Source organism: Capsicum annuum, chromosome 1 (assembly GCF_002878395.1).
Source record: "Capsicum annuum cultivar UCD-10X-F1 chromosome 1, UCD10Xv1.1, whole genome shotgun sequence".
In the NCBI taxonomy this organism is placed as follows: domain Eukaryota; kingdom Viridiplantae; phylum Streptophyta; class Magnoliopsida; order Solanales; family Solanaceae; genus Capsicum; species Capsicum annuum.
In genome coordinates, this window is record NC_061111.1 from 255162886 (window position 1) to 255175188 (window position 12303).

Sequence of the window (12303 nt, forward strand, 5' to 3'; positions counted from 1 at the left end):
CTATCGTACTTGTACCGGTAGTCTACCGTGTTTCAAAGGCTGGACTTTCTGTCATTTGACGTCAAGCTGCCGAGTGAAATTCAAGCGTACTCTTGCAAAATGTTTTATTGAATATTCATGAATGTCGTAAAACCTCAGAGGTTGGACGAATTTATGTTTGCGTAACTGGTAAAGTTGCTGTCATGTGACCAGGAGGTCACAGGTTCAAGCCTTGGAAATAGCCTATGGCAGAAATGCAAGGTAAGGCTGCGTACGATACACCCTTGTGGTGGGGCTCTTCCCCGAATAGCGCACATAGCGGTAGCTTTAGTGCACCGGGCTGCCCTTTTTTTTACTATCATCTTATCACAAATTCGCTTGCACTAAGATGTCTCATGTCAAAACCAAAGTCCATGGAAAATATTGTTCACTTCGGCTCAACAAACCTTAACGATTCGCCTGTTTCTTTGGGATAACCGTGGTGTCCGGGCCAACTTGCATGCGTCTCTACTAATTCCACGGGATACCTACCACCACCCACCGGCACCAGATACTAGGTAACTCTGTCCGCCAAGGTAGAACAGATGAGACGAAATCACTTTAGTGTTCAGTTTGGGCTACCCTATCATCGGTCATGTCTTAGTTCAACTTTATGTCTGATCATATGTTATATTATGTCTACTCACTTCTCCCCAATACTTCATCGCAGTGGCGAAGCCAGAATTTTCATTGAGAGGATTCAGAAGTAAATATATGGACTAGTCGAAGGGGGTTCAACATCTACTATATATACACAAAAATACTTTTGACCATGTAAAAATAGTATAATTTTCCGACGAAGGGGGTTCGGATGACCCCTGAATTCAATGTGGCTCCGCCACTGCTTCATCGGTCCACCGTGATGTCTCCCTAGGTCCACTATGGTCAAATTCCCACGCCTCCTCCTTTATGCATCTCCTCTTCACATGCCTGATCATCTCTATCTCACTTCTCTCATCTCGTCTACCAAGGAGGCAACTCCGGCCAGATTTTGTTTACTGTCTTTCGTTCTTAGCCGGGGGTCTATCAGAAATAGCCTCTCTACTTCTTCGGAGGTAGTGGTATGGACCGCGTACATTTTACCTTCTCCAGACCCCACTATGTGGGAATACATTGGGTTTGTTGTTGTTGTTGTTGATCACTCTATGCTAAACATCCATTTTAAAATCCTTACTTCCGCTACTTTCATCTTTTGGACGTCCCAGTTCTTGACCAACTAACATTCTATCTCATACAACATTATTGATCACCACTTTATTTAACTCATCTTAAGTATCAATGGCATGATCCTAAGTCGGGATCTATCGGAAACAACCTCTCTACTTCTCCTGAGGTAGTGGTATGGTCTGCGTACACTCTACCCTCCCCAGATCCCACTAGGCGTAAACACACTAGGTATGTTGTTGTCGTTGTTGTAAGTATCTATGGCATATTTTTATCATGTAACAACGTTTATTTCATCTAACTCACTCAATCGATGCATAACATCATCATTGACCTTACAAATTCCTTGAATCATCGGTCCAAGATACTTAAAACCTTCTCTCTTGAAAATGATCAACTTGTATATCGATCTTCACTTCCGCAAATCAGTTACGTAAGCCACGTCACTAAACTTGTACTCTAAGTACCCTATCTTAATCCAACTCAACCTGAACCTTTTAGACTCCAGAGTTTATCTCCGGACCTTGAGCCTAGTTATCATTACCTTTGACTCATGTCTCGTCAATTAAGATTACGTCATCTGCAAACAACATACATCAGGACACCTCTCCCTAGACATTCAGCGTCAATTCATCCACAACGGCAAATAAAAACGAGCTAAGATGTTGATCCCCGGTGAAACCTCATCTCGATTGAAAATCGCTTCGAGTCTTGACTTCATCGTACATATCCTTAATCGTCTTAATATATGCTACAGACACACCTCTTTTATTCATAATTTATCCATATTTTTTATTATTATTGTTATTGTTATTATTAGTATTTTGGCATTATTATTATTTTGGCACTATATAAAAGGCAATATTCTTGTTGAACATCTAGAAGTACAATCTTTTCAAGGAGAAAAAAGAACAAAAATTTAAAGCAGACATATTACACGTTTTGTTTTTTTATAACTTTGACAAAATCAAACTTGTTATTTTTCGAATAATTTATGTTGGTAAATAACAAAAAAAAATAAAAATTGCTGTCCATTCTATTTAAATTCTATGTATTGACAGCATAAGAGATATTTATACAATTTAATTATTTACAAAGTAATTAAATAAAATTTTCTATTATAAGAATTAGTAATTAATGATATGATAAAATGATAACTAATCTTACTATAATAAGCTAATCTCAAAATTAATTTTGGGGAGATTATTTTCAATAGAACTTCAGCTCTTTAAATTTAATTATAGAATACATTTATTAATTTGATGTAAATATTTGATACTGGTAAATTATTATCTAAAAATTAGAAATTATTAGGAGCTGGAATGAAATGATTGAACTTTGAAAAATGAAAGTTTTATTTGTTTTGTCTTGCTCAAAAAATAACAATTCTCACACTCCATCTTTGACTTAAAAAGTGATTAAATGAATAACCATATTTTCTTATAACTCAATAACTAATTAATTTTATATAAATATTTGGATATTTGAATTGGTCGAACATTGGACTTTATTTTTTTTAAAAAAATCTAAATTCACAAAGTTACGTAAGGAATCTTACGTACTAATGTCGTAATAAAGTATATTGCATATTAATCAATTATAAAGATTAAAAATTGATACTCTTTTTTTTTTTTTTTTTTTTCTTTTGGTTTCTCACCTGGTATTCGATAGCCACATTGGAGCCTCGACTAATGCAGATCACGTGTTGCAGGAATCATTAAGGGGATAGCGCTTCCAGTAGAATTTTCTCCATATCTAGGGCTCAAATCCGAGACCTTTTAATCATACACGTTGTATATTCGATTAGTCGAGCGAACCAATTATTAATTAATTATAAATAAAAACATAAAGGTGTTTCTGATCATACACGATGTAAATTTGAGTTAATCGTATGAGTACCTATCGAGCACTAAAGAATTATAAATAAAAAAATAAAAAAAAAAGTTTTGGGTTGATTTTTTTTGGGGGTGGGGAGTGGGGGTGGGGGTATTTGATGGTTTGAATTGGTCAGCAAATGGAATTCTATCTATTTCTACAGTATTATTAAGCAAAGAGTGACAGGTGGGGATGAGGTAAGATAATAAGACATATCTGAATTATTTTATTATTTATAATTATTACTATTTTATTATATGAAATTACATTAAATATGTTATTATAAACATAATTTATAGTCAGGACTCAAACTCAAAATCTTAAATCAAAAATAAAATAATTAAACCGTGAAATAAAAAGTACAACGCTCCCTAATAAACACAGCTCCTTACTCCGAGACCTCGTAGACAGGGGCGGAGCCCCCTTTGGGCAAGGGGGTTCGACGAAAAATTATACTATTCATATATGGTTAAAATTATTTTTTATGTATACATAGTAGATATTGAATCCCCTACGACTAGTTCGTATGTTTACTTCTGAAGCGAAAATTCCGACTCCGCCACTGCTCGACTAGTTTGTATGTTTACTTCCGAAGTGAAAATTCTGACTCCGCTATTGCTCGACTAGTTCACATGTTTACTTCTGAAGTGAAAATTCTGACTTCATCACTGCTCGACTACTTCGTATGTTTACTTCTGAAGTGAAAATTCTGACTCCGCCACTGCTCGACTGGTTCGTATGTTTACTTCTGAAGTGAAAATTCTGACTCCGCCACTGCTCGACTAATTCTTACGTTTACTTTAAAAGTGAAAATTCTGACTCTGCCACTCCTCGACTAGTTCGTATGTTTACTTCTGACTTCGCCACTGCTCGACTAGTTAGTATGTTTACTTCTGAAGTGAAAATTCTGACTCCGTTACTGCACGACTACTTCTTATGTTTACTTCTAAACCTTCTTTAACAAAAATTCTGGCTCTGACACTGCTCGTAGATTTGAAGACTATTGAAATTTTGAATTGGTCAGCACTCACCACATTTGGACTTTCTTCTTATTATGACCAAAGACCAGTCCAAGTAGAATTACTCGTTTTCATCAGTCAACTTTCAAACTCCCATTATTTTTTCCACATGTCTTTTTTATTGTATTATTATTTCACTATAAATCCTTCAGTTTTGAATTCAAATATTTCCATCAACACTACTCATCATCTCCTACAAAAATAAAATCCAAAAATCCAAAAAAAAAAATAAAAAAAAATCCTGTTTTTTTTTCGAGTTGTTCATTGATGACATTCCGCTCATAAATAGGTTCACATCGAGCAAGAAACTCAGAGCGTTACGTCGGTAGAAAGAGTTTTAAATAGCTCTGTGTTTTTCGATATGGATTGTGCAGTTAACTGGGAATATAAGACACTTATAAATGAGTTAACTCAAGGTATTGAACACACAAAACAACTTAGAGCTCATTTCAGCTCTGTTGATTCGACTATCCAAAATCAAGAGCTGCTACTTCAGAAGATACTTTCATCTTATGAGCAATCTTTGTTGATTCTCAAATGTAGCGTTGGTGGCTCGATGGTTCAATCATCGTCGGCTATGATGCCGACGTGTGGTGTCATTGAATCATCAGTGGTGTCTGTCTATGGAAGTCCAAAGAGCGATGACAAGAAACGGAGTTTCCAAGATCATCATGAGGTTATCGATATTTCAAAGAAGAGGTAGACATCAAACTCCGTTTTAAAGAAATGATGATACTTCTCTCTTTTATCCTTATCTAAGTTGCGTGGACTCTTCACTTTCGATGCCGCACCCGTGTTGGATTTTTCAAAAATACATTAGTTTTGGCGAATCCGACACGCACCCATTGACATCTTTGAAGAGTCCGAGCAACATAGATCCTTATAACACACTTTTAAACAACAACAACATGCCCAGTGTAATCCCCTAGTGGGGTCTGGGAGGTGGAGCAGTGATGGAACCAAAATTTTCACTAAAGGGGTCATAAGTGAACATACGAATTAACTGAATATATACATAAAAAATAATTTTAACCATGTATATATAGCCCAAGGGTAGCTCCGACGCTGGTGGAGAGGTCGTTTCCGATAGACCCTCGGCAATAACACACTTTTATAGCTACAGAAATATCATGACATATTTAAAACGACAAGATCTACATGTACTACTTTTGATATATGCTAAAGAGTTTGTCATAGGTCAACTAACCTGGTTCTTGATGGATATTGCAGAAAATTGCAGCCCACGTGGACCGAACAAGTCAAAGTCAGCCCAAAGAGCGGATTTGAAGGTCCTACCGATGACGGATATAGCTGGAGAAAGTACGGCCAGAAGGATATTCTTGGAGCTAAATATCCGAGGTAATAAGTCAGTTTAATCAACCTGCATAAAAGTAAAAAACCGAACTTTTTAATCAAATCGATCAACTATGTCTCAAAATCTTATGTTCTGATACCAAGTTTGTGTGCGTTTTGCAGAAGCTACTACAGATGCACGTATCGTCACATGCAAAATTGTTGGGCAACGAAACAAGTGCAGAGGTCAGACGATGATCCGACTGTATTCGATGTCACATACAGAGGCTCTCATAGCTGTCATCACGCTACTTATTACGTACAACAATCAACATCGCCAGAGAAACGAGAATTCAAGAAAGAGGCCGTTTATCAAAACAGGCAGAATTATTCAACTCAAGCGTTGATGAGTTTGAGAGCAAACCTGAGAGTCGATACGAACGACTTGGACAAGAATGAGCAAGCAGCATGTCATTTCTCCTTTCCTCCAACATTTTCTTCTGGTTTGACAGACGAAAATCATCGACGTTTCCAGATTTCCCATGTCGATGAAAATCTGATAGGTAGCGGCTATTCAGCGTCTTTTGTCTCTCCTACAACTCCTGAATCGAACTACTTCTCAGTGTCGAGCAGCAGCCAGATGAATGGTTACGGAATGATTCATAACTTGAACCATTCGGAATCAGACCTCACCGATATATTCTCAGCCAACACTTCCACAACGAGTTCTCCAATTGTTGGCGATTTTTCACTCGACAATTTGGAGCTAGATACAAACTTTCCATTCAACAATCCAAATTTTTTCTCATGAACCTTAGCTAGTACCCTCGAAAAAGGACAATAAACACGAGTAGTTCGGATGTTATCACCGAGTTACTTTACTGAGGTTGATGAAATTAGTATAGATATGATTGTAAAAATTAACAACGTACTAGCCACGGATTAGAGACTAGCTATGATATTTGTATCGATAGTCTATTATGTCAACGGCTGAAATTTCCAGTCACTTGACATCAAGCTGCAAAGTGAAATAAAAACATATTCTTGGTTGTTGTACATTCAAGAATTTTATTAAAATACAGACAACTACATTCGGTAACTGGTAAAGTTGCTGCCATGTGATCAGGAGGTCACGGGTTCAAGCCTTGGAAACAGCCTCTGACAGAAATGCAAGGTAAGGCTGCGTATGATACACCCTTGTGGTGGGGCCATTCCCCGAACACCGCGCATAGTGGTAGCTTTAGTGCACCGGGCTGCCCTTTTTTAGACAACTACGTTCGGTATATCTTTCCTTACGATCATAGCACTTTTTTATCAGTCAATGCATCAAGAAGATAGTTATTCAAGCAGCTATAATGCCTCCGGTATCATCAAGAAGTCACAAAAATTCATATAGGCGTGGACAATAAGAACTGAAGGGGAACCCTGGAGCAACGGTAAAATTGTCTTTATGTGACCTATAGATCAAGGGTCGGCTTCTGTCATGATAGTAAACCAAATTTTAACCGACTAGGCATGCGGCCCTTCATAATAGTTTAAAAACGACACAAACCATCAGCAGAAGTATGAGAGCGACAGAAGATGGTGATTAACTGAGTTCTTGAATGTTGTGTTATGACATTGATTTATGCAATCTAAACAATAATCTGTTGTTGATGATACATCAAGATGGGACGCTTGTTTATTATAGAGAGGTGATTTTACAAAGAATGTACCATTAAGACGATAGATGTTATTAAAGACAAAAAGTTGTTATAGAGAGGCAAAATATAACACAAATAATTGCTCCAAAGAAAACTTTATTATGATTAAGTTTTGTTCCAGAGGGTGGTTATTATAGAGATTGGTCTAACTGTATAATTTAATTTCACATAAATGACTTGATATAACAGTGGTTATTACAGAGATTGGTCTAACTGTATAATTTAATTTCACATAAATGACTTGATATTGTTATATTACCTCCTACTGTTTACCGTAGCTCGAGCTATCAAATTCATTTAAGGATTTCAGCTCAAACTTGATATAAGAACTTACCCGTAATTGATTTTGAATGATTTGATAGTTAAAATTTCTTAACACAATTACTGTATACGAACTCTTTTTTACAGACTTTTATGGGCGAAACTATTGAAGAAGGGGAGTGTTGACGTATCTAGTAAAGTTGCTGTCATGTGATCAGGAGGTCACGGGGTCAAGCCATGGAAACGGCCTCTTGTAGAAATGCAAGGTAAAGGCTGCGTGCAATAGACCCTTGTGGCCCGGCCCTTCCCTGGACCCTACGCACAGCGGGAGCTTTAGTGCAACGTCTGACCTTTTACTATTAAAGTTTTGAAATGGTGTCAGCACTCAATATTTGGTCTTTCTTATTTGCTATCTCATTATTTTCACTACTTCTAAGAGATTTTGACTAAAGATCAGTCCAAGTAGAATATCTTTTTTCAGTAAACTTTCAAACTCCACTCCACTTACTTTTTTCTCCACATGCTTTTTTGTTCACTTTTCTCATTATTTACACTACTATAAATAAAAAAAGGGCAGCCCGGTGCACTAAAGCTACCGCTATGCGCGGTGTCCGGGGAAGGGCCGCACCACAAGGGTGTATCGTACATAGCCTTACCTTGCATTTCTGCCAGAGGCTGTTTTTAAGGCTTGAACCCGTGACCTCCTGGTCACATGGCAAAAATTTTACCAGTTACTCGAAGGCTCCCCTTCTACACTATTATAAATGCTTCACTTTTAAATTCAAATGTTTCTATAAGCTTTGCTTCAGTACTCATCTCCTACAAAAAACTACTTATAAAACCATCAATATTCAAAAATCTAAGCTTTGCATCTCAAAAACCAAGATTGTGCTTGTTTGGGGGGGGGGGGGGGGGGGGGTAATTTGCTTTGTAAATGACATTCCGCTCATAAGTACGTTCATATTGTGTCTGAGTTCCCCGTAGTCCGGTATGCTAGACTCCCCTTACATACTGTGTATGCTACTTCAAGGGTATTACATCGACCGAGAAGATACCTTTTTGAGTTGACTCAAGCAAGAAACTCCAAGCGTTACGTCAGTAGAAAGAGTTAAGCTACTAAACTGAGCTGTTGTTGGAGAACTCGATATAAGCGAATTGCAGCTACTTCATTTAAAATGGATTGTTCTTTCAACTGGCAATACAAGACACTCATCAATGAGCTAACTCGAGGAATTGAACACGCTAAGCAGCTTAAAGCTTACTTGAGCTCTGTAGCTTCCACTTCTGAAAATCAAGAATTGCTTCTGCAGAAGATACTTTCTTCTTACGAGCAATCTCTGGTAATTCTCAAACGGACTGGCTCAACAGTCCACTCCTCGAAGCCTCTGCCGCCAATGTGTGGTGCAATTGAATCTTCGGTATCTGTTGACGGAAGTCCTAAGAGTGATGACAAGAAAAGGTGTTTCAAAGAACATCAGGAGCTCCTTGATATTTCGAAGAAGAGGTATATCAGAAATTCTGTTTAAAATGCTGCTACTTCATCTGTTCTATTATATGACACGACATACTTGTCGTTTGATATCCGCTAAGGGTCACTCGGAAACAACCTTTCTACCTTCACAAGTTAGTGGGGTAAGCCTGCGTATACATCACCCTCCCTAGACCGCACTTGTGGAAAATACAATGAGCCCCTCCCTCTACCCTACTCCACTTAAAGTCTAAATACTAGACTAAATTTGTCACAAGTCGCTAAACCTTTGCCGATTGAGCTGACCGCAGGGGACAATTTACCTTAACTACATATTCTTATAACCACAGAAATGTGATGACATGTTCAAAGACCACAAGTTTTAGAAGTACTTTTGGTATGTGTTGGATAATTTATTTCCTTCTTTAAAATTAAACTTCATGCCAAATCAAACATAGCTGAATAAAATGAAACGGACAAGTATCTCAGAAGTTTATTTCATATGTAAACTGACCTGGTTCTTCATGAATGTTGCAGAAAATCACAGCTCACACGGACGGAACAAGTCAAAGTCAGTGCGGAGAGTGGATTTGAAGGTCCTACCGATGATGGATATAGCTGGAGAAAGTATGGACAGAAACACATTCTTGGAGCTAAATATCCTAGGTAATACGTCGAATTCTTCTCATGTTCTAAATAACAACAACAACAACATATCCAGTGTAACTTGTGGAGGGTACGGTGTGGGGTAGAGAGGTTGTTTCCGATATAAAGACCAAAAATGGTACACCGTCATGCTTATGTGCACATTTCAACGTCAAATATTAAATGTACTTACACATAATAAAGAAGACAACAGTATACTTTTCTGGGAATTTTAGGAAACGGAGTTCAATATCTGATACCAAGTTTACATATGTTTCGCAGAAGCTACTACAGATGCACATATCGTCACATGCAAAATTGTTGGGCAACAAAACAAGTGCAAAGGTCAGATGATGATGCTACTGTATATGAGATCACATATAGGGGTTCCCATAATTGTCGTCAAGCAACAAATCGAGCATCACTAGAGAAGCAAGAACTAAAGAAACAAGCGGTTTATCAAACAGGACAGCAATATTCAAATCAAGCGTTGATGAACTCGAGAGCAAACCTGAAAGTCGATACTGATGACTTGGAAAAGAATGAAACAGCGTGTCCTTTCTCCTTTCCTCCGACATTCTCTGGTTTGACAGATGAAAATCAACATTTCCAGATTTCCGATGTTGATGACAATCGAACTACTTCTCAGTCTCAAGCAGCTGCCAGATGAATGGTTATGGAATGGTTCATAACTTGCACCATTCGGAATCAGACCTCACCGATATATTCTCAGCCAACACTTCCGCAACAAGTTCTCCAATCATGGCCGATGTTCACTCGATCATTTGGAGCTAGATCCAAGTTTTTCATTTGATAACCCCAAATTTTTCTCATGAATCCAAGGTGATACTCTTCAAAAGGACAATAAAGACGAACAAACAGTTCAGATATTATCACCGAGTTACTTTATTGAGGTTGACGATCATTCCTTTAGGAATTAGTATAGTCATCGGCATGATTGTAAAATTAACGACAAACGAACCTCAGATAAGAAATTAGCTATTACATCTGTATCGATAGTGTACTGTGTTTCAACGGCTAAACTTGAACATCAAGTTGCTGAGTGAAATTCAAGCATTTTCTTTCAAAAGGCTGATGAAAAAACAACAACGACATACCCGATGTCATCCCACAAGTGGTGCCTGGGGATGGTGAAGTGTACGCAGAGCTTACCTTTACCTCGTAGAGATCAAGAGGCTGTTTCTGATAGACCCTCGGCTCAAAATGAAGCATATCCAAACAGCTAGGCAGAGTTCATCTGTGCTTACTATCATAAGTAGACTGAGAACAACCGAGGAAATCACAAAGCATTAAATTTAAAAATTGCAGGCACAAGCCCTTCGGCCATTGCAAACAGACGTAACTCTTAGCACTCTGTATCATTCAAATGTGGAAAACAGAAAGCTTTTCAAGCAGTTGTACAACCTCCTGCATCATCCCTACTCTCCGAGAAGTTAAAAGAATCCATAGAGGCATGAACAATATAAACCAGAACAACAAGTGTATTGTAGCTATTAGTAAATCTAAAAAAGGGCAGGCAGCCCGGTGCACTAAAGCTCCCGCTATGCGCAGGGTCAAGGGAAGGGCCCCACCACAAGGGTGTATTGTACGCAACCTTATCTTGCATTTCTGCCAGAGGCTGTTTCCAAGGCTTGAACCCGTGACCTCCTGGTCACATGGCAGCAACTTTACCAGTTACTCCAAGGCTCCCCTTCGAGTAAATCATTACTAGCAATTAGCCATTATACAGAGCACACCATTTACATGAAATTGTTTGGAGAGGATATGTTGATAGTCTCGTCAGGAAAAACCGACAATAAATTTCAACAGATTAAATAAGTGAATAAAATAGTTTAAGAATGATACGAACCATCAGCAAATGCATGAGAGGAAGAGAAGATGGTGATAAACTGTGTGATTCATTGACTGTTTCATAACATCGATTTATGCAATCTATACAACAATCTTTCTCTAACGACACATCAAAATGGGACCGTTGAAGCTATGCTTAGTGAAAATACAATGGACCAGAGAGTCTGGAGCAGCACGTTTCTGACAGCACACACCTAGCAAAATCAGACGGGCAAAGAGAAACAACATTTTTCTTTGAACCGCTGAAATACTAATGTCTACAAACAACAAAGGATGATAGATAATGTCAACTAGATTGATGATTTCTTCTCTTCTTTGATTCGGGAGACATCATCGGTTTTGCTTGCTTCAGGATTCTCAGCTTTCCGAATAGCTTCTCTTAGCCCCAACACGATGAATAAGTTGGTTAAAGTGAGCAGTGACTCAGCTCCTCCGTGCAACCAATCCACGTTGGACAGAGAAGTTCCATAATGCACCTTCGCTGTCGCAAAGCATGTTAGTTAGAATTACAGTTTTAAGTCAGACTTGTACAATCGATAGATTTTTCGATGAGAGAGGAAGTTACCGTATATTCCAGCAGGAACTGCACGAAAGAGGCGAAACAGAAAGAACACAACGTCAGAACAAATCAAATGGAGTTAAAATGATGTTGCTAGTATAAAGAGGTAATTTTTGAAGAAGAATATGAGGTAAATATGTAAAACATCGGCAGAGATGTATGAAGAACAAAATTTACGCACAACTACTTCTTTCATTTAAGAAGACAAAGCTATAGGACGAGAGATTTCCATCCTATAGTTAAAGCATCGATGAAATGCATAACCAGCCATTAACCATGAACTGTTCGAGCACATTGAACGAAGTATCTATGCAATACAAATATTTCAATGCAAATCTATGCAATGGTTCTTCCAAATAGACACAATATGATGAATAGTTTTAAGGGGTCGTTTGGTCGCTGGTTAGGAAGGGAATTATTAATCTT

General features: G+C 38.0%; 3 protein-coding genes and 1 pseudogene across 3 annotated transcripts in view; 3 read left to right on the forward strand and 1 right to left on the reverse strand.

Moving 5' to 3' along the window:
* The window catches only part of LOC124899241, a 7660-nt gene extending 3817 nt beyond the window's left edge, over nt 1-3843 (forward strand). The window contains exon 2 of the mRNA XM_047413487.1: nt 3759-3843. Coding sequence (XP_047269443.1) covers nt 3759-3843 — 85 coding nt within the window. The remainder of the gene's footprint in view (nt 1-3758) is intronic.
* Nucleotides 3844-4261: 418 nt separating this feature from the next.
* Nucleotides 4262-6425, forward strand: LOC107851739 (probable WRKY transcription factor 53). Its single transcript, NM_001324692.1, is given in 3 exon segments — nt 4262-4775; nt 5307-5435; nt 5553-6425. Coding segments are annotated over 3 exon segments (1095 nt in total). The 5' UTR covers nt 4262-4437; the 3' UTR covers nt 6181-6425.
* Nucleotides 6426-6563: 138 nt separating this feature from the next.
* LOC107857423 lies at nt 6564-11364 on the forward strand (annotated as a pseudogene).
* The window catches only part of LOC107851729, a gene marked incomplete in the record, with an annotated part of 4293 nt that continues 3336 nt past the window's right edge, over nt 11347-12303 (reverse strand). The window contains 1 exon segment of the mRNA XM_047402854.1: nt 11347-11800. Coding sequence (XP_047258810.1) covers nt 11609-11800 — 192 coding nt within the window.